Source organism: Cibotium barometz, chromosome 25 (assembly GCF_041138505.1).
Source record: "Cibotium barometz isolate CiBa-2024 chromosome 25, ASM4113850v1, whole genome shotgun sequence".
NCBI lineage: Eukaryota > Viridiplantae > Streptophyta > Polypodiopsida > Cyatheales > Cibotiaceae > Cibotium > Cibotium barometz.
Genome location: NC_141070.1, coordinates 22,308,010 through 22,328,716, shown reverse-complemented (window position 1 = coordinate 22,328,716; position 20,707 = coordinate 22,308,010). Strand labels below are relative to the sequence as shown.

At 46.5% G+C, this 20,707-nt stretch overlaps 1 protein-coding gene across 1 annotated transcript in view; it reads left to right on the top strand.

The window, feature by feature from the left end:
• Positions 1-20,707, top strand: part of LOC147624346 (alpha-mannosidase 2-like) — a 28,901-nt gene that overhangs the window by 142 nt on the left and 8,052 nt on the right. The window contains 2 exon segments of the mRNA XM_086819323.1: positions 1-432; positions 901-1,050. The exon segment at positions 1-432 is cut by the window's left edge and continues 142 nt beyond it. Of these exon segments, the coding sequence (XP_086675449.1) occupies positions 1-432; positions 901-1,050 (582 nt within the window).

Below are 20,707 nucleotides of genomic sequence, written 5' to 3'. Positions count from 1 at the left end.
GTCAAGTCCAAGGGCAAGAGCAGGCGCCGCAGCAGGGTGTTCCAGGAAGCCATAGCCAAGCAGATCAGAGTTCTGGTCCTCTTTGCCATAGCCATTTCTGTTATAGCCATCTTCAAGGTAGGGCTGCCCCGGGCCTCGCTTGCCCCTCCATGGACCATCACCCCCTCTATCGGCTTCAATCTCTCGGAAGCGCAGGTGGACATTAAGATGAACGAGCTCTACGATGCCATCGAGTTCAAGAACATCGATGGGGGTGCTTGGAAACAGGGCTGGGAGGTGCAGTACAGAGGAGATGAATGGGACACGACTAAGCTTAGGGTTTTTGTCGTCCCCCACTCTCACAATGACCCTGGCTGGCTTCGCACAGTCGAAGAATACTACCAGGAGAGATCTCGCAGCATTCTGTCCACCATTGTAGAGGCCCTTCGAAAGGTAAATCGTGGTTAAACTTGCGCTTACGGTGTCTTGCTTTGTTTGGTCAATCTTTCCTTTCGTTTTGTAATACTATGTGGTTGCAAGCTTGTGTGTTTAATCAGCTCTCAGTGCTCCCGCATAGTGTCTTGCTTTGTGTGTAAATCGTCCTTATTGTGCTGTTAATCTTGTTTTCGGTTAGTCTTGTCTCTGTCTGCCACAGAATGATCTGCTTTGTGTGATTAATTTTGCATTTTGGGTTGTTGATCGTGCTTCTGTGGGTAATCTAGCTCTCAGTGCTGGATTATACTGTAATGAATCGAGTTCTCTGCGTTTTGATCATTGCTGCTATTCCCCATCTTGCTTCTTTTTGGTTTGTGTGATATTAACCTTTTTCTGTGTTTGACCAGTACTGCTGCTGTATACCATTGAGTTTGATCTTCTCTAAGGACATTGATAGACCCATTGGCTATGGTGGGATTGCTGCAGGATAAGAAGCGCAAATTTATATGGGAAGAAATGTCCTACCTGGAAAAGTGGTGGAAAGATGCATCAGAGGCTGAGAAGAAAGATTTTATTGGACTTGTAAAAAATGGGCAGCTTGAAATTGTTGGTGGCGGCTGGGTCATGAATGATGAGGTATAGAGAGAGAGAGAGAGAGAGAGAGAGAGAGAGAGAGAGAGAGTCACAATGTGTCCATGAAGTGACAGAATCATGGAAAGAATATGATAAAAAACCCGACTAGAGCTAAGAGAAAAAAAAACAGCCCTGTAAGTGCAGTGGTACAATGCTACAATGATTCAGTGTGAGGGGATCAAAGTGGGTCCTTGACATCTAGGACGGTATAGAGGCTTTCCCCATCCACTTGGAGTCTGTCCTCTTAACCCACTTGGAGAACCCCATCAGATACGTGCATGTAGCAGTCAGCCACAGCTCAGGTTTGCATTAGCAAGCATATAGAAGTAGACAAGTAGTTGCATGTGAAGCATGCCTATGGGCCAGCCAAAGGACAGTCCATACCCATGAGGTATGGTAGGCATGACCAACCCATAGGAGGACTTTATGTCCAGTTGGCAGCCCTCAGCAGCTTGCCGACAGCATAAGAAGCAAGTATGCTTGAGTCGGCCAGCATAAAAGGCTTATAGGTTCAGTCAGGTGTTTCTACAGTCAGCCAGGTTTAAATGGCAAAGCTGATGTCTTGCGCAAGCATTAAATGCTACCAAAAAGTGGTATTTAGTCCAAGAAAGACTGGCCGACAGTAGTAGTGAACTGACCAGTAGCTTATATCCATATATAAGCAAGTGCTTGCCATAAATCATCAAGCATAAATCAATCATCAGTCAAGCATATAGTCAGAAATCAGTCTTCATTCTCTCCAGGCAAACATTGAAGCAAACCCGACGGGACATTGAATGAACCTGATTGAAAAGTGGGGCGACTGGAAACCCTGCTATCATTGTGGGTCGACAATAGGTCAGCAGCTGGGCTAGTAAAGCCCCTCTTCAACATTCAGCCAGCATATGTGCAAGCAATCCTACAGCTATCCTGTGTTAGCAGTCATCTCCTGTCTGTACCATATTACACTGTAGGGAGTGAGGGCCAGTGATGTGGGTGTGCCTGCCTGTGTGAGGAGTCTCCAGTTTTCTCCAGTTTTGTCCATTTTATTCCCAGTTCTGTAGTCGTGTGGGGGGCTGTATATTTTTCCTTGGTCGGCTGTAGGAGATTGCTGCCAGGAGCTGGCCGACTTGATTTCTGATGGCCGACTGGACTTTTTCCTAGTCGTGGGCTATTTTTGGGGGCTATCGGCCTGTTATGCACTGGCCGACTGGCTGCCCCAGGCCATAGATATCATGGGCCTTGCCCCCCCACTCATTTGTACTGGATATACTATGCTAGTAGAGTTCGACACTGTCTCTCTTCTCTTGCTATTTTGCAGTTTTCTGCTCTCTTATTTTGGTCTCTTTTTCGCTGCACATTCCGACATGGTATCAAAGCCCCAGGTGGCTTGAATCTTTGGAAAGAGTGAGAGCTATACGGGTTGTTGTTTTTGGTGCTGATTGGAGAATATCTGGGCTGTATGGGACGTGGAGAAGCAGGTAGATGGCGGGCGTCGTTGCTGGACAGCCACCTTGCAACAAAGTGCAGCCTCTTCTTCAAGTTTTTTTTCCCCACCCACACTCCCTTCACAAGACCACGTGAACCCCCGAGATGGCGGATTTGCTCGAGATGGTGGAGAAACATGTGAAGATCCCCACCCTCCCAGTTCCCGGTGGACAGACAGTTGGACAAGAACAACTATGGCATCTGGAAGGTAATGATGGAGTCTGTCTTGGAGTCTTATGATTTGGCTGATTTTATCGTGGTTGGAGTTCCAAGGCCAGAGTTAGAGGAAGAGGAACTTTCACTATCAACTAAGAAAGAGCAGGAGGCCCAGGCCCATGCACAGGCACAGGTGTGGGATCGTGTCAATGCTCGTGTGCGTTCTTTCATCTTCCTTAATTGGACACCCCAAGTGATCAATCATATCAAACACATCACGCTGGCTCGAGGGATTTGGCAACTCTTGGCCTCTTTGTACAATCGGGTATCGCCTATGAAGAGAATTTCCTTGGAAGTGTAGATTCGAGTGATAAATCTTGCAAAGTCTTCAACGATGCGTGAGCATATCAACTAACTCTAGGCTCTTTAGTAGGAGGTTCTTCAGGTTGGGAAGGAGATATCATCAGAGGACATGACCATCACCTTACTGTCTCATCTATCCCCTCATTACTCTGCTTTGTATTCTTTTTTGATCTCCGGTGGGAGGCTCATCACCGTTACTTAGGAGGAGCTTGTGTTGATGGTTTTGGACCAGGGAGAGCGGTTTTTGAACTCTTCACAAGGCGGAGATTCTAAGGCTTTCATTGGCTAGCGGTCGAAAGGCCACAACAACAACAACAACAACAACAACAACAACAACAACAACAACAACAAGGGCAAAGGGAAGTCTTCACAATCGAAGTCTTCTGAGAAGAAGCCCGACTCAAAGCGTGATGCTTTGAAGGCTGAGCGGACTTGTAACCATTGTGGCCAGAAGGGTCATTATTGGAGGAAATGTCCTCGAAGGAGCACTGAGAAAGGTGCTGATTCCTGAGCTGCAGCCGTGAAGACTCTAGCTTTTGTGCACTTGGAGATTATGGACACTAGAGCTTCATCCTCTTCGAGCAGGGAGGTGGTTGGGGGTCTCACCTTTGGGGATACTCGGTAGTGGATTCTAGACAGTGGTGCTTCTAGGCATATGACTCCTCTCGAGAGTTGTTACAGGACCTTCAGAGGCTAACATGTCACATCTTTATTGGTGACAAGTCCACTATCCCAATTCAGAGTGAGGGTAGGTTGGAGATCGTCCCCGATGATAGAGGTGGCAAGCATTCCTCCCCAGTTCTTTATGTTCCATCTCTTGGTTTTCATCTATTGTCACTACATGAGGTTTGCAAGACTGGCATGTGGGTGGAGTTTGATGAGCATTCAATTGCTATCCGGGACAAAGCAACAGGCCAGGTTGTTTCGAAAGGCGGAGTGGCGAGTGGGATTTACAAACTCTCAGCACTCTCTTCTCTTATAGGTACTCAGCTCGGTGATTTGTGGCATTTCCGTTTCGGCCACTTGAATGTGGATGCGTTGTGGTAGGATTTGCGGGACCATATGGTGGATGGCTTGCTAGATGTTGGTAGTGAGCATAGACATTGTAGTTCTTGCATTCTTGGGAAGTAGTATAGGGAGTCTTTTCTGAAGCAGGCTACTCGGCGGGCTTTGAAACCACTGGAGTTGGTTCACACTGACTTGTGTGGGCCTATGCAGACCTCGTCCTTGGGGGGGAGCCTTGTATTTTATGCCTATTGTGGATGATTGTAGTAGCTTCACATGGGTTTATTTTCTGCCATATAAGGACCAAGCCTTTACTCGGTTCAAGGGCTGGCATGCTTTGGTGGAAAAGGAGTCTAGATTGCAGGTGAAGATTATTTGGGCTGACAAAGGAGGGGAGTTCTCTTCTAATGCTTTTGTGCGGTTTTGTGTGGAGCATCATGCATGGCATCAAGCAGGAGCTGGCCAATACAAGGTCGCCTTCAGAGAATGGAGTAGTTGAGCGAAAGAACTGGATTGTGGTGGAGATGGCGAGGACGATGTTGGAGCATTGAGACCTTCCTCGTCCACTTTGGGGAGAGGCTGTGGCTCCGACTGTCTATATTCTCAATTGATCTCCGACGATTGCAGTACTTAAGATGACTCTGTTTGAGGATTATTTTGACAGAAAACCAGATGTCACCCATTTCCCTGTTTTTGGGAGTGATGCCTATGTTCACATTCTGAAGAAGCAGAGGGGGAAGCTTGACTCAAAGTCCCAGAAGCTTGTTTTTGTGGGATATAACTCTCTTTTCAAAAGCTACAGGTTATATGACTCAGAGCGGAGTGAGGTTGTTGTCAATAGAGATGTTGTCTTTGATGATCATGTTCCAGCTTCCAGTGTTGAGAATCCACCGCTTCTTGGAGAGCTAGATGTGTATGAGGATGAGTCCCGGGCTATTGTTCGAGCTAGCTAGTCTTAGTTAGTTGTAGAGGTTGAGCCCGAGGTTGGAGATGTGCCACAATAGCAGCAGGAGGCTCCGCTTTTTGTTCGGGTACCGAAGTAGTTGTTGGATACCATTCGAGAGTCTGGTGTGATGGAGTATCCCTCCAGGATGACCACAGAGGATGGACCTCGAAGATCGTATAGGGTTTGTGACAAATGTCAGCCAAAGGAGCATGTACAGGTGAATTATGCCTTGATGTCTCGTATCATTCAGGACAAGGAGCCCTCTTTAGTTAAAGAAGCTCTTTCCCAGGAGACTTGGAGGAAAGCCATGCAAGTGGAACTAGAGGCCATAGAGAAGAATGGGACTTGGGAGGTGGTTCAAGGCCGTCGAAACGGTTAGTCATTGAAACTGGCTTGACGAGCGGTGAAACAAACACTCGCACATAAAACACTTCAACGCCATTGAGGACCTAGAAAAGGAAAACAAACAGGGGGAGCTAGAGTGCTCCTGCAAATAGTACACGGACACCGATTGGCCCCAAAACGCAGTGGCGCCCCTTGCGGTATTTCTTTAATTGATTATAAGAGCTTTGATTACAATAAGGCTGGGAACTCAGCCGTCACAGTAGAACTCCTGAAGCCTGCAAATACCCTGCATCATGGCTTCATATCCACTCGGCATTCACAAACAAGTCCAGCCATTGTTCACATCAAAAGACTCTCACACATTGAGTCCTGCATACAGAAGTCTTCTCCCATGATCAGGACTGCCACATCCATCCATAGCCTCTCACCCTATGAACAGCATCACACCCTGACACATCTAGTGCTTCTGCATCACAACACAGACTCCCAAACTGTCTCTCAAAAGAGAACTCGTATCACAGCACAACATACCATATAGTCGACACACCTGTACCAACCCTCTCTACCTTCCAAGGGTACTATCCATCTCTATCATGGATTCCCTGTCCCCTGCCTAATCAGTAGCAAGGCTGTACCAAACATGTGTCATTCCTGTACCCTTTGCCTGCATGTGACCTATCTCCTGGAGAAACCCAAATACATGTTTCCTTGAGAAACCTACGACCTGTTTCCACATGAAACCCTTAGGCCTGTTTCCCTTTGAAACTTCTGTCCTGTCTCCATACAGAACCATTCATGGCACCATTCAACAACAGTGCCAACAACGGCATACATCTAGTTACCTGTTCCCATATGAAACATCTGGAAACATAGAGATGCCCATAACTGTAGGTCCCTCTGTTCCTTTCTAGCAGGAAGAAAACAATCTGCTCCATGAGCACGCAGCCATGCGAGCTTGCTTCACTCCCATGCCAAGAAACATTTTCAATTGACCTGTACTCGCAGCCAGAAACCCAAGTACATAGCTGAATTTGCAGCCAAACAAAAACAGCCCATAGACAGTCTCAAAACAGTCCCGAGCATTGCTCATGTTCATAGCCACATGAACTGCCACGGAACAGTCCATAAACCCTTTTCAAAACAGTCCCGAACCCAAAGCAAAGAGAAGCTGAAAGTTCCATCAGTTGAACGCCATCGACATGATGTCTATGTTCATGACAAACCAGCCCCTGCCCACCTTTATGTCCAGAGAAAACAGCCCCCTGTCTTCTGCAAAAACACGGCGTCCTCCAAAAAGCACACACATGGCCTAGCTTCCTATGCGCCGCCTGTACCCTAGAGATGCGCCGCCTGCAACAGTACAAAACTGAACTGAACTGGCCCGCCTGTACCTGCTGGACAGAACTGTCCTGGTCCGCCTGCATGTACCCGACTGTACCAGCTAGCAACAAAGCAGCAGCCACCTGAACCAGCGCCGCCTGAACCAGCGCCGCCTGTGTCTGCAGCCACCGTACACTGTACCTGCTGTCCGTACAGAGCTGTACGGCCTGGCTGTACAGCCAGTTCTTCAAGAACTCACAGCAGCCACACCTTCTCCAGCAGTCGACTGCGCTTCACTTTGCATCCACGCAAGAGAACTAGCATGCTTCCCAAAAAGCTAGAGAGAGGGAGAAGAGAGAGACGTGGGCCTCCAAAAGTGGAGTAGCCTCTATAAATTTCCTAGGGGCCTCCCAAGGTTTTTAGAACCTTTATAACTTTAATTTTTTTGCCCACCAAAGGTTATAAAACCTTTTTAAATTAAAGTATCTTTGCCCCCTTCACACTTGGGGTTGTCCACACATGGGCTTCCCTTTTAACTCAAATCTGATGCCATTCACACTGTCCACCATGTCCCCGTGCACACCTGCATACTGTCCTTGTGCACACCTGCATACTGTCCAGAGAAAAACACAGGGTCGTGACATACCCCCCTCTTGAAAAATGGCAAGCGTCCTCGATTGCACTCAATGGCACAGTAAAGCATATTATGAGCAAAGACACCCCATATGGCAAAAACAATGGCCCTCCAATGCATCTGGATGATAAAACAATCATCCTGCACAATAAGCCACACTGTCACACCAAAGTGACAAACACCTCTTGCTTGTTCCTTCAAAACCTACAGCAAAAGTCTAAAATCAAATGGAAACACGTTAACTGTGTTAGCCAAAAACAAAACCATGCATCATTCTACATATGACAAACATATGCATGACACACATATGCATTCGCAAACAATATGCTCTTCAAGTTGCTCTACCTACTCAAAAGTAACAGTCTAAGGGCTGCTCGCAAGCCTTACGCCCATGGGCATCCCGCAGGACCCACGACTGATGGTACAACATGAGCATATGAAAGCACTCAATGCATCCAAACACTACAATCCACTAAGTACTTTCCCACATATGTTTCATGACCATCCCGCAGGAGTCACACCCAGTGGTTCATCCATGAACATAATAAAGCACTTGATGTCTCATAAAAACATACATGCAGCACACGACACAATGCAGAGTATTTCCGAATGTATTCTCATTGGTACCAGGATCCAATGGCACCAGAATACAATAATACCACAAAAACTGTATGCATACATGCACAAATAGAGTTCAATCCATATATGAACCAAACCAACTCTAGGACTGCTCGCAAGACTTATGTCCTTCATAGAGTTATCCATAGTTGCAGTTACAGTTCAAGGTGCGCGCGACTGTGAACCATACTCAACCATCATCTCATGTGTCTAGAACACAAGATCATAGAAGTCCCATAAGCAGATGTACTATCAGCCTCAGTACCTTCGGGTGAATACAAAGATGTCACCAAGCGACTCCTAGATGACAACTGAGCCTGTCTGTAACAAGGAGTGGAGGTGCTACCTCCCCTCTTGAGCATCAGGCAATGCTCCAGACCTATGCTCTACTGAACCCGAATGAGCCGTAATAAGAGTCGACTCCAACTCAAAAGCATCAAGATAAAGCTGCAAATCCTAAGGTGAATCTGCTAAGTCACCCTCCTCCATCCACTTCGCATCCATCAGTGAACAGTTCTTGAACTTCACAAGATAGTGACGGGAAACTTTACCTTGTACCTTTCTTTCCTTATGTGCCAGTATCTGCTCGGGAATAAGAACCACGTCAAGTTCCTACACTTCCGTCTGAGCCTCATCTGATACATCCTCAGGCACCCAAAACCTGCTTGCACTCCACCCAAGTGGTAAGCACAAGTCCTCGATGAAGCATAGTAGATCACCATTGCTAAACATAGAAAGAAACTGTCTTCTGAACCCATGAAGCCTCTATGAAGATACGACCGGTGACAAACTGTCGAATGTTTTGCACCATAACACTTCAACTGCTTCTTGTTCTCCTGGCTGACTACTTGTCCTTGGTGTCTTCTCTCCTGAGCTTCATCTTCAGCTCTTGCTCTTCACCTCATATAGGCAAAGACACACAACCCTGCACTGTCTCCTGCACTTCCTTTTCACTTTCCTCATGTTGAAGCTTTTGATGTGACAACCACGGGCTCGCCTCCTTGAGAAAGTCGACGATGTCCCGGCAACGGAACCTTGAAACCGGCCTGACGGGCGGTGAAACAAACACTCGCACATAAAACACTTCAACGCCATTGAGGACCTAGAAAAGGAAAACAAACAGGGGGAGCTAGAGTGCTCCTGCAAACAGTACACGGACACCGATTGGCCCCAAAACGCAGTGGCGTCCCTTGCGGTATTTCTTTAATTGATTATAAGAGCTTTGATTACAATAAGGCTGGGAACTCAGCCGTCACAGTAGAACTCCTGAAGTCTGCAAATACCCTGCATCATGGCTTCATATCCAGTCGGCATCCACAAACAAGTCCAGCCATTGTTCACATCAAAAGACTCACACATTGAGTCCTGCATACAGAAGTCTTCTCCCATGATCAGGACTGCCACAACCATCCATAGCCTCTCACCCTATGAACAGCATCACACCTTGACACATCTAGTGCTTCTGCATCACAACACAGACCCCCAAACTCTCTCAAAAGAGAACTCGTATCACAGCACAGCATACCATACAGTCGACACACTTGTACCAACCCTCTCTACCTTCCAAAGGGTACTATCCATCTCTGTCATGGATTCCCTGTCCCCTGCCCAATCAGTAGCAAGGCTGTACCAAACATGTGTCATTCCTGTACCCTCTGCCTGCATGTGACCTATCTCCTGGAGAAACCCAAATACATGTTTCCTTGAGAAACCTACGACCTGTTTCCACATGAAACCCTTAGGCCTGTTTCCCTTTGAAACTTCTGTCCTGTCTCCATACAGAACCATTCATGGCACCATTCAACAACAGTGCCAACAACGGCATACATCTAGTTACCTGTTCCCATATGAAACATCTGGAAACATAGAGATGCCCATAACTGTAGGTCCCTCTGTTCCTTTCTAGCAGGAAGAAAACAATCTGCTCCATGAGCACGCAGCCATGCGAGCTTGCTTCACTCCCATGCCAAGAAACATTTTCAATTGACCTGTACTCGCAGCCAGAAACCCAAGTACATAGCTGAATTTGCAGCCAAACAAAAACAGCCCATAGACAGTCTCAAAACAGTCCCGAGCATTGCTCATGTTCATAGCCACATGAACTGCCACGGAACAGTCCATAAACCCTTTTCAAAACAGTCCCGAACCCAAAGCAAAGAGAAGCTGAAAGTTCCATCAGTTGAACGCCATCGACATGATGTCTATGTTCATGACAAACCAGCCCTTGCCCGCCTTTATGTCCAGAGAAAACAGCCCCCTGTCTTCTGCAAAAACACGGCGTCCTCCAAAAAGCACACACATGGCCTAGCTTCCTATGCGCCGCCTGTACCCTAGAGATGCGCCGCCTGCAACAGTACAAAACTGAACTGAACTGGCCCGCCTGTACCTGCTGGACAGAACTGTCCTGGTCCGCCTGCATGTACTCGATTGTACCAGCTAGCAACAAAGCAGCAGCCACCTGAACCAGCGCCGCCTGCGCCTGCAGCCACCGTACATTGTACCTGCTGTCCGTACAGAGCTGTACGGCCAGTTCTTCAAGAACTCACAGCAGCCACACCTTCTCCAGCAGTCGACTGTGCTTCACTTTGCATCCACGCAAGAGAACTAGCATGCTTCCCAAAAAGCTAGAGAGAGGGAGAAGAGAGAGACGTGGGCCTCCAAAAGTGGAGTAGCCTCTATAAATTTCCTAGGGGCCTCCCAAGGTTTTTGGAACCTTTATAACTTTAATTTTTTTGCCTACCAAAGGTTATAAAACCTTTTTAAATTAAAGTATCTTTGCCTCCTTCACACTTGGGGTTGTCCACACATGGGCTTACTTTTTAACTCAAATTTGATGCCATTCACACTGTCCACCATGTCCCCGTGCACACCTGCATACTATCCAGAGAGAGCTCAACAGCCCCACTTGAAAACTCAAGTCCAATCTAGTGTTCAGCAACCAAATCAATGAACTGACAAGTTTCTGATACAAAGAGGCATCAACCTGCTCACAAGGATCATGTACACTAAGTTTGGTATTTGTGTCCATCAGAGATGAAATAGGCTTGCAGTTCTCCATCCTCCAGCAACTCATGAACATACCACTGCTAAGAAACAAAGAACCCCCTCTGGGTCTGTCAAATCTCCAATCCCAAAAAGAAATGGAGTAAGCCTAAATCCGTCATCTAAAAGTTCTCTGACAGGGCAGCCTTCGTCACTGCTATGTGCTCCACATGACTGCCATTGAGGACAAGATCATCCACATAGAGGATAATCAATGTGACCATACCACCTTCCCGAAACAGTTACAAGTTCGGATCTGCAACTAATCTCTAGAAACCCTTCTTCTAAAAGAAAGTATCAATCTTCTGGTCCCAAGCCCTGAGAGCCTGTTTCAGACCATACAAGGTCTTCCGCAACTTGTAAACCATACCTTTGGAGCCCGAAACCTCAAAGCCAAGAGGTTGCTCAACATACACCTCCTCCTGCGAGTCACCATTCAAGAACGCAGATTTGACATCCATCTGATACACCGGCCATTGCTAATGAGAGCAAGGGCAAGAACTTTCCGAATCGTGCCCATCCTATTTGTCGGTGCATAAGTGTCCTCATAGTCGATGCCTAGTCACTGAGCATAGCCCGTAGCCACAAGCCTGGCTTTGTGCTTGTCCACAAACCCATCGGACTTATACTTGGTTTTGTTAATCCACTTGACACGGATGACTGTCACGACTTTGAAGACTCACTAGGACGTAGGATTGCGGATCTTGTAGTATCTGTAGGGTACTAAGGATCTTGGACTCTTTTATGACACTCGAGGGGGTCGAAGGACCGAGTCAAACTCTAAGGTTGGAGTGACTTTGATTGGGAAGGAGATCCAAACATGAGGAGATTTACTTTAGGATATGGCTTTTCCCTTGGCTCAAGAGCGATTTCTTCGAGTAGCAAGAAGCAGTCAACTTTTGCCAAGCATATAGAGATACAATATTACTTTGTTTGAGAGAAGATTTTGGATGGTGACATCTTGCTAGTTTTTTGTTCGATGGAGGACAATGTGGCAGACCTCTACACGAAGCCTCTACCTCAGTAGATGCTCCGTCAACACTCCAGCTCACTGGGGTTGGTTTCACATCCAAGAGCTCAGAGGGGGTGTTAGCAGTCATCTTCTGTCTGTACCATATTACACTGAAGGGAGTGAGGGCCAGTGATGTGGGTGTGCCCACCAGTGTGAGGAGTCTCCAGTTTTCTCCAATTTTGTCCATTTGATTCCCAGCTCTATAATCATGTGGGAGGCTGTATTTTTTTCCCTTGGTCGGCTGTAGGAGATTGCCGCGAGAGGAGTTGGCCGACTTGCCTTTTTGTTGGCCGACTTGATTTCTGGTGGGCTTCCCAGTCGTGGGCTGGCATTTCACACACGACTGCAGAGGAGGAGGAGAAGATGAAGGTCGATGGTAGGCAGGAATTGGTTCGTCATTTGTACTGGATATACTAGTGTATATAGTAGAGTTCGACACCGCCTCTCCTCTCTTGCTATTCTACAGTTTTCTACTCTCTTATTTCCGTCTCTTTTCCGTTGCACATTCTGACATCTTGGACTTGCATAAGTGGCCCAGAAGAGTCTTCTATAGTGTCCTTGGGTTGGTGGATTCTCAGTCAACGCACGGTCTTCCTAGTCCTTGCGTTGGGCAGTCATAGATCTTTTTGTAAAGCATTGGAGGGAGGGGGGGGGGAGACTTAAGTGGGTATTTGGGACCCAATAGTGTGTCGTTTACATTCTCTTCTCTCTCTACACTCAGTGAATGGATGCTAAAGACCTCACCAAAGTTAGGGGTTAGAGAAGGCCTTGTTGTGTGTTACGACGATCAACCTCAATGCATGTAACATTGGTATCAGAGCATCAGGTTAGTGACCCAACTCAATTACCTAAAGAAGTGAGAGTATCTGGTGGATGGTAATAGTACTGTTTGAAAAAACCACCTAAGCCTCCACCATGTTGAGAGAGACATCTCATCAAGAAGAAAGACAACAGGAAGTCGTGGAGGAACAAAGCCTCCAAAGCGACACACCCAAAGAAAGTACACTTCCGCCATTCATAGAAGAGCTCCTTAAAATAATCTTGGGGAGGGATGCCAAAATCTATGACATTGTCTGCTGATGCCGGAGTTGCATAGCCTCCTAGTTGAGTTTTTGTTGGTACTCTCGGTCGGCTTCTTCTTGATGGCGTCGGTCTTCCTCAAACTTATGCGTGGCTTCCTTATCTCTTTGTTCCTCCGCACGTCTCTTTTCTTCTTTCTTTTTTTCTTCTTACTTCTTCACGTCTTTCGTCGTCTTTTCTTCTTTGTTTCTCCAGACCGAAGAACATTTTTGCTAGATCTAAGAAACCTTCTTTGGGCTTCTCTTTTTCTGCTACAAGCTGCATCTTCAATGAAGTCATTTGCTCCATCATGGCTCCAAATCCTTCGTCCTTCACCACCCCAATCGTCACTAATTTTATTCATCAATTTGAAGCACATTTTCCTTAAGCTAAAATCACAGGTCCACAAGACAAAGTCGATGTGGTACAGCTCAACTCACTGGGGAAGCCGTTACTTGGTGGCAGCATTGGTCTTGACTCTCAACTTCACACAAACCCCTTAATAGGCCAATATCAATTTGATTGGACTACTTTTGTAGCTGACCTCAAGACCTGTTTTCTTCCACCATAGCATATGACCAATCTTGAGGACGAGTATTACAAACTCACTCAGAATGGTTTCCCCATTTTGACCTATTCCAACAAGGTCATTACCATGGCCCAATAGTTGGGTATATCGGAAGAAGACAAGTTGAAAGAGTTCATTAGAGGTTTAGACACAAACATTAGGTACCCAATCAAAAACTTGGAGCCTCACACTTATGCACGGGCACTGACTCTCCCTTAGAATGAGGAACTGATGCTGAACGGAGGTAAGCCCAAACAAGTACAATCTAGTCCTAAGTCCTAGTAGCAGTCATTTGCCTAGCAGTCATCCAACTAGGGTAAGGGGGCTTAGAACAACACAGACCAAAAGGACCAAAAGAAAAATTCTCAGGGTCAATCAGGCAATAAGAAAGATTCCATGCCCAAGAAAACACTGGAGGAAAACTTTAAGGAGGGCATCACTGGAGGTTACCTCTAGTCCGATGAACAGACACAGTACAAGGCAGAGAATCGTTGTTTCTTCTGCCACATTGTGGGACACGGGAAGAAGGATTGCACTAAGTGGTAGGCCGAAAAGTTTGCCAAGGCACCCACTTCCATAATAGTGACCGTAGCATCCACGCAAGAGGGACAGAAGAAGGCTCTCATCTGTGCCTATGGCACTGCAAAGGGACAACAGTTCATTGTCCTCTTCGACATGGGTAGCTGTAAGGATGCCATCTCTCCGCAGTTGGCAAACAGATTGAGTTGCACCTTAGTTCCTTATCATTTAGGATGTGGATGAGTTTACACCTGGTCTATGCACACATATCACTTAGAAAGCTCAACAGTTTGAGTTCCAAGTTCAGAAGGCAACATTCGAGTGGGATTTCATCTTTTAGGATGTGACACGATCCTTGGGATCGAGTGGTTTAGACAATATACACACATTCTTGATTGGAGGCAGAACACTTTCACTATTGTTGAAGGTTTTCCTGAGCCCATCATGATTCGTAGGGATAGGAGCATTCTTGGAATACCACTCATATCCCACATTCAGGCCCAACAAGCCATAAGAAAAGGAGCAGAGTGTGCATTGCTTTATGTCCGCTCTCAGTCTAATGCTATTCAGACAACACGAGAGGATAAGTGGTCTTCTGACTTAATACAGCAACATTACGTTGTGAGACAACCTCCCACCCAATCTCTCCTCTAGTAGACTTGAGGACCATCGCATAGTGTTGGTTCTTGGTTCAGAGCCTCCCAACAAGTTTCCCGAATCCCTACTGCCTTTCTACGGCATTGGAGAGTGAGCTGGAGAAGCAGTTATCCCAACTACTCCGGGTTGGATTTATCCGGCCTTCCTCCTCCCCATTTGTTACTCCCATCTTGTTTGTCCAAAAGAAGGATAAGACCACATGCTTATGAGTAGACGACAGGGCGCTAAACAAGCTAACAGTTAAGAATAGATTCCCCATGCCTAGAATAGAGTACATCCTAGAGCGACTCAATGGTGCTAAATTTTTCTCTAAGATAGATCTTAAGAGTGGCTACTACCATCAAGTTCGGATCTTTGAGGTCGACATTCCAAACAGCCTTTAGGACTGAGCAAGACCATTATGAGTTTGTGGTGATGCCTTATAGACTTACCAATGCACCAGCGACGTTCAACAAGATGATGTGTCAGGTTTTTCGGGATCTCATTGGCAAATGCGTCTTCATCTTTTTAGATGATATTCTTATCTTCTCAGGGACTGCAGAGCAGCATGAGCAAGATGTGGCAAACGTTTTACAACTCTTATAGGAAAATGGGTTGTTTATCATTGCCAAGAAGAGTGAGTTTGGAGTAATGTTTTACAACTCTTATAGGACAATGGGTTATTTATCACTGCCAAGAAGAGTGAGTATCGTACTAATTCTTTCTATTTGCTACTTCCTTAATGCTAGGCTTCATTATGGCTAAGTTTGCCCTGCATCTCCGGAGGTTTGACAGAAACTCATTACGAAGGGCTGTGTGTGAATATATGCTCTTATGTGTGTGTGTGTGTGTGTGAGAGCATATCTTGATACAGAGTTCTACACCCACTATTGGGCACTGATGACGTTAGTGGGTATGTCGTAGTATCTAGTCCATACTACGCATAATGGAGTTGATAGTTATATAGTCTCGTGGGTTGACTACTATGAGTATATAACATGCATGTTCCTAAAAGGTGAATTTGGGCATGTTCCTGGATTCATCTAGGTATATATATATATACATTACTTGGGATACATCATTAGCTCATCAAGTACTAGTCTCAACCCTAAAAAGGTACAAGGCATATTCAGTTGGGATATTCCCAAGACAACCCAGAAAATCCGCTCATTTGCGGGCCTTTGTCAGGTCTACAGTACCCATATGGATAAGTTTTTTGACCTTGCACCACCTCTCATAGACTTGCTCAAGGGCGTGAAGAGTCGTTGCCAGAAAGTGTTCGTTACGGGCAAGGCTTTAGAGGCATTCTAGGCATTGAAGAAAGTTGCCTTTGAGTTGGCATCATGGGATGATCCTTCGAGGTGATTACCGATGCCAATAACCTAGTCTTGAAGTTGGCATCATGGGATGATCCTTCGAGGTGATTACCGATGCCAATAACCTAGCCATTGGAGTCGTTCTACAACAAGATGGTAGGCCAGTGGCTTATTATAGCTGCAAGTTGAATACAAGCGAAAAGAACTATTTGGTTTATGACAAAGAGCTTTTGGGGGTGATGGCAGCGCTTAAACATTGGAAAGACCTTTGGAGGCAAACATGTCACATCTTTATTGGTGACAACTATCCCAATTCAGAGTGAGGGCAAGTTGGAGATTGTCCCCGATGGTAGAGATGGGAAGCATTCCTCCCCAGTTCTTTATGTTCCATCTCTTGGTTTTTATCTATTGTCAGTGCATGAGATTTACAAGACTGGCATGCAGGTGGAGTTTGATGAGCATTCAATTGCTATTCGGGACAAAGCAACAGGCCGGGTTGTTTGGAAGGGCAGAGTGGAGAGTGGGATTTACAAACTCTCAGCACTCTCTTCTCTTATAGGTACTCAGCTCGGTGATTTGTGGCATTTCCGTTTCGGCCACTTGAATGTGGATGCATTGTGGTAGGATTTGCAGGACCAAATGGTGGATGGCTTGCTAGATGTTGCAGTGAGTAGAGACATTGTAGTTCTTGCATTTGTGGGAAGCAACATAGGGAGTCTTTTCCGAAGCAGGCTACCCGGCGGGCTTTGAAATCACTGGAGTTGGTTCACACTGACTTGTGTGGGTCTATGTAGACCCCATCCTTGGGAGGAGCCTTGTATTTCATGTTGATTATGGATGATTGTATCATGTTTACATGGGTGTATTTTCTGCCACATAAGAACCAAGCCTTTGCTCGGTTCAAGAACTGGCATGCTTTGGTGGAAAAGGAGTCTGGATTGCAAGTGAAGATTGTTCGGGCTGACAGAGGAGGGGAGTTCTCTTCCAATGCTTTTGTGCGGTTTTGTGCGGAGAATGGCATCAAGTAGGAGCTGGCCAATACTGGGTCTCCTTCAGAGAATGGAGTGGTTGAGCGAAAGAACTAGATTGTGGTGGAGATGGCGAGGACGATGTTGGAGCATCGCGATCTTCCTCGTCCACGTTGGAGAGAGGTTGTCGCTATGGCTGTCCATATTCTCAACCGATCTCCAATGACTGCAGCGCCTAAGGTGACTCCATTTGAGGCTTATTTTGGCAAGAAACCAGATATCTCCCATTTTTCGTGTTTTTAAGAGTGATGTCTATGTTCACATTCCGAAGAAGCAGAGGGGAAAGCTGGACTCCAAGTCCCAGAAGCTTGTTTTTGTGGGATATAACTCTCTTTCCAAAGGCTATATGTTATATGACTTGGAGCGGAATGAGGTTGTCAATAGAGATCTTGTCTTTGATGAGCATGTTCCAGCTTCCACTGTTGAGGAGCCACCGCTTCTTGGAGAGCCAGATGAGTTTGAGAATGAGTCTCGGGCTATTGTTCCGACTTCCAACTAGCCAGCTTCAGTCAATAGGAGAGGTTGATCCCGAGGTTGTAGATTTCCCACAGCAGCAGGCGGCCCCGCATTTTGTTCGGGTATTGAAGTGGTTGTTGGATACCATTCGAGAGTCTGGTGTGACGGAGTATCCCTCCGAGTGGACCACGGAGGATGGACCTCGAAGATCGCACAGAGTTCATGACAAAAGTCAGTCAGAGGAGCATTTATAGGTAAATTATGCCTCGATGTCTTGTATCATTTGGGAGTCAAGACAAAGAGCCTACTTCAGTTAAGGAAGCTCTTTCCTAGGAGACTTGGAGAAAAGCCATGCAAGTGGAACTTGAGGCCATAGAAAAGAATGGGAATCGGGAGTTGGTTCCGAGGTTGGTATGTCATTGGTGTCAAGTGGGTCTATAAAACCAAGTACAAGTCCGATGGATCCGTGGACAAGCAGAAGGTCAGACTTGTGACTAAGGACATGCTCAGTGGCCAAGCATTGACTATGAGGACACTTTTGCATCGACAGCTAGGATGGCTACGATTTGGACAATTCTTTCCCTTGTCTCTCATTAGCAGTGGCCGGTGTATCAGATGCATGTTAAATCTGCGTTCTTGAATGGTGACTTAGAGGAGGAGATGTATGTTGAGAAACCTCCAGGCTTTGAGGCTCCGGGCTCAAAAGGTATGGTTTACAGGTTGCAGAAGGCCTTGTATGGTCTTAAATAGGCTTCCAGGGCTTGGAACTTTCAAAGACAGGTTTTCCAGAGATCAGTTGCAGATCCGAACTTGTATCTCTTTCGAGAACGCGGTATGGTTATGTGGACGATCTTATCCTCACTCGCAATCATGTGGAGCACATAGCGGTGACGAAGGCTGCATTGTCAAAGGAGTTTGAGATGACAGATTTAGGCTTCCTCCATTTCTTTTTGGGATTGGAGATTTGGCAGTCCCAAAGGGGATTCTTTGTTTCTCAGCAACGGTATGTTCATGAGTTGTTGGAGGCCTTTGGGATGGAGAACTACAAGCCTATTTCATATCCGATAGACCCGAATACCAAACTTACTATACATGATCCTTGTTAGCAGGTTGATGGTTCTTTATATTGAAAACTTGTCGGTTCATTGATTTGGTTGCTGAACACCAGATTAGACTTGAGTTTTCCAGTGGGATTGTTGAGCTCATTTATGCAGACACCTACATTGCGGATCTTGTGGTATCTACACGGTATGAAGGATCTTGGACTCTTTTATTTTAACACTGGAGGGGGGTTGAAGGACCGAGTGTTGGAGTGATTCTGATGTTGGGGTAAAGGCATTATGCCCACCCTTATAGTGTGTACAAGTCCATAAGTTATAGTACATAGTACACTTAGTACATTAATGCACTAAGTGCACTATGTGTACTAGTGCAAATATACATGTGTGATAGGGGAGTCACACACTCATATCATGAGTTGACTTATCCCCACATGTCTCTCTCTCTCTCTCTCTCTCTCTCTCCCTTCTCTCTGTGTATGTCTCCCACATGAAACCCTAATTAATTCTCCCATTCAACTGGTATCAGAGCCACGGTTGTGTCCGTGTGTGTGCGGGTGTACGGAGTCATCTTCATCGCGAAGAAGAAGCTCAGCTATGGAGCCTTGAGCTTGGCACGAGCAGAGGAGCTTTCTGGAGCACATGCGCTGCAAACAGTGAAAGTCGACTGTAGAAGAGCTGCAACGCTGGAAGTCGCCTGTGTGCAGTGTTGGCCACGAGTTGCAGCAAGGCGTTGGCCCTACGTGGCAGGAGTTAGCGCGCAGCTGGAGGAGTCGGGCAGGAGTTTAGCGGGGCTCAGCTCATCGCTTGTAGCGCTGACCAAGGCGTAACAAAGGGCACCGGCTCAAAGGAAGCAGCACGTCATCATCGCCACGCGTCAGCGCCTTGCCACAAGAGGGCATTGCAGGCAGCAACGCGTTGGGCGTTAGACGGCTGGCTGCTGGGCGTAGAGGAGGCCTGTGCGAAGTGGTGAAGGAGGTGGAGCCCGTCGCCCGTCAGTTTGACTCCACGCCTGTCAATTTGGCCACGCATCACCCGTCGCCTGTCATTCGCCTGGCTTGCGTGCTTTCCAGTGTAGATAGACTGATTAGGTGCCTAAGCACTGGTTGGCGGCAAAGCCCACACGAGCGGCTGCGGAGTTAAAAGAGACACGGTAGCCCTGCTGCGGCATATCGCCGATGATCAAGAAGTCCGAATTCGTACCAGCGAAGCCCAGGCAGAAAATCTGTTTGCCAGGCAGTATGAAAACTCCGACTTGATCTGCGAAGGGAAAGAAAGGCGCCCAGCGCCCAATCCCATCAGCACGACGCCCCCAACACCCCCCTTTTCTCCAACAACAGAAATCACTGATTGATAAAAATCAGCTGATTGCAAAGGTATTTGCTTCAATTTTTTTTTTGGGATTTGCAATTGAGCAGGTACAGGTGCCAAATTGCTCAATTTTTGAGCAAAATTGGCAAAATTGGGTGACATTGGTCACATTCAAGATCAATTCGCAGGAAATTGGATGTCAAAATTTGGGGCTTTTGATGTATTTGTGCAATTGGGCATTCATACATGCTGTATGATGTGAGAAATCTCACATTCGGGCAAAATTGCAGCAAATTGTAGTGCAGATCAAAGGGCTTTTGTGCCGATTGGGTTGATTTGCATGCAGGCACTCGCATTTGATGCTTTGGGCAATGTGTTGATGCATGTCAAGCACTCAATGTGCCTGTAAATCAAGGGGCTTTTATGTATTGGATGTATATGTGGCCAGGGGGAAGCATTGCGAAGACTCTGAATGCCTTCATGTGCGCTAATGTACCATGTATGATCAGAAATTGATCTTGAATCAAGGGGCTTTTCAAGATTTTATGCTTGTTGAGCTTGGCAAAGCAGCAGGCAAGACTTTTATGCTTTGAATCCTCAGAAATCCACTTGCAGTCAAGGGGCTTTTGCTCAATTTCAGTCCGGGACTGTTGTATGCACATTGCAGTGGTGGGGACTGTAAAAGTCTGATTTTCACTCATTTGGACAGCCAAGAGAGCATTTATTGCTACTGTACCTGCTGGTACAGATTTGGTACAGCTTTGTACAAGTTTTGGCATGGCTGCACATTGATTTGAGTGA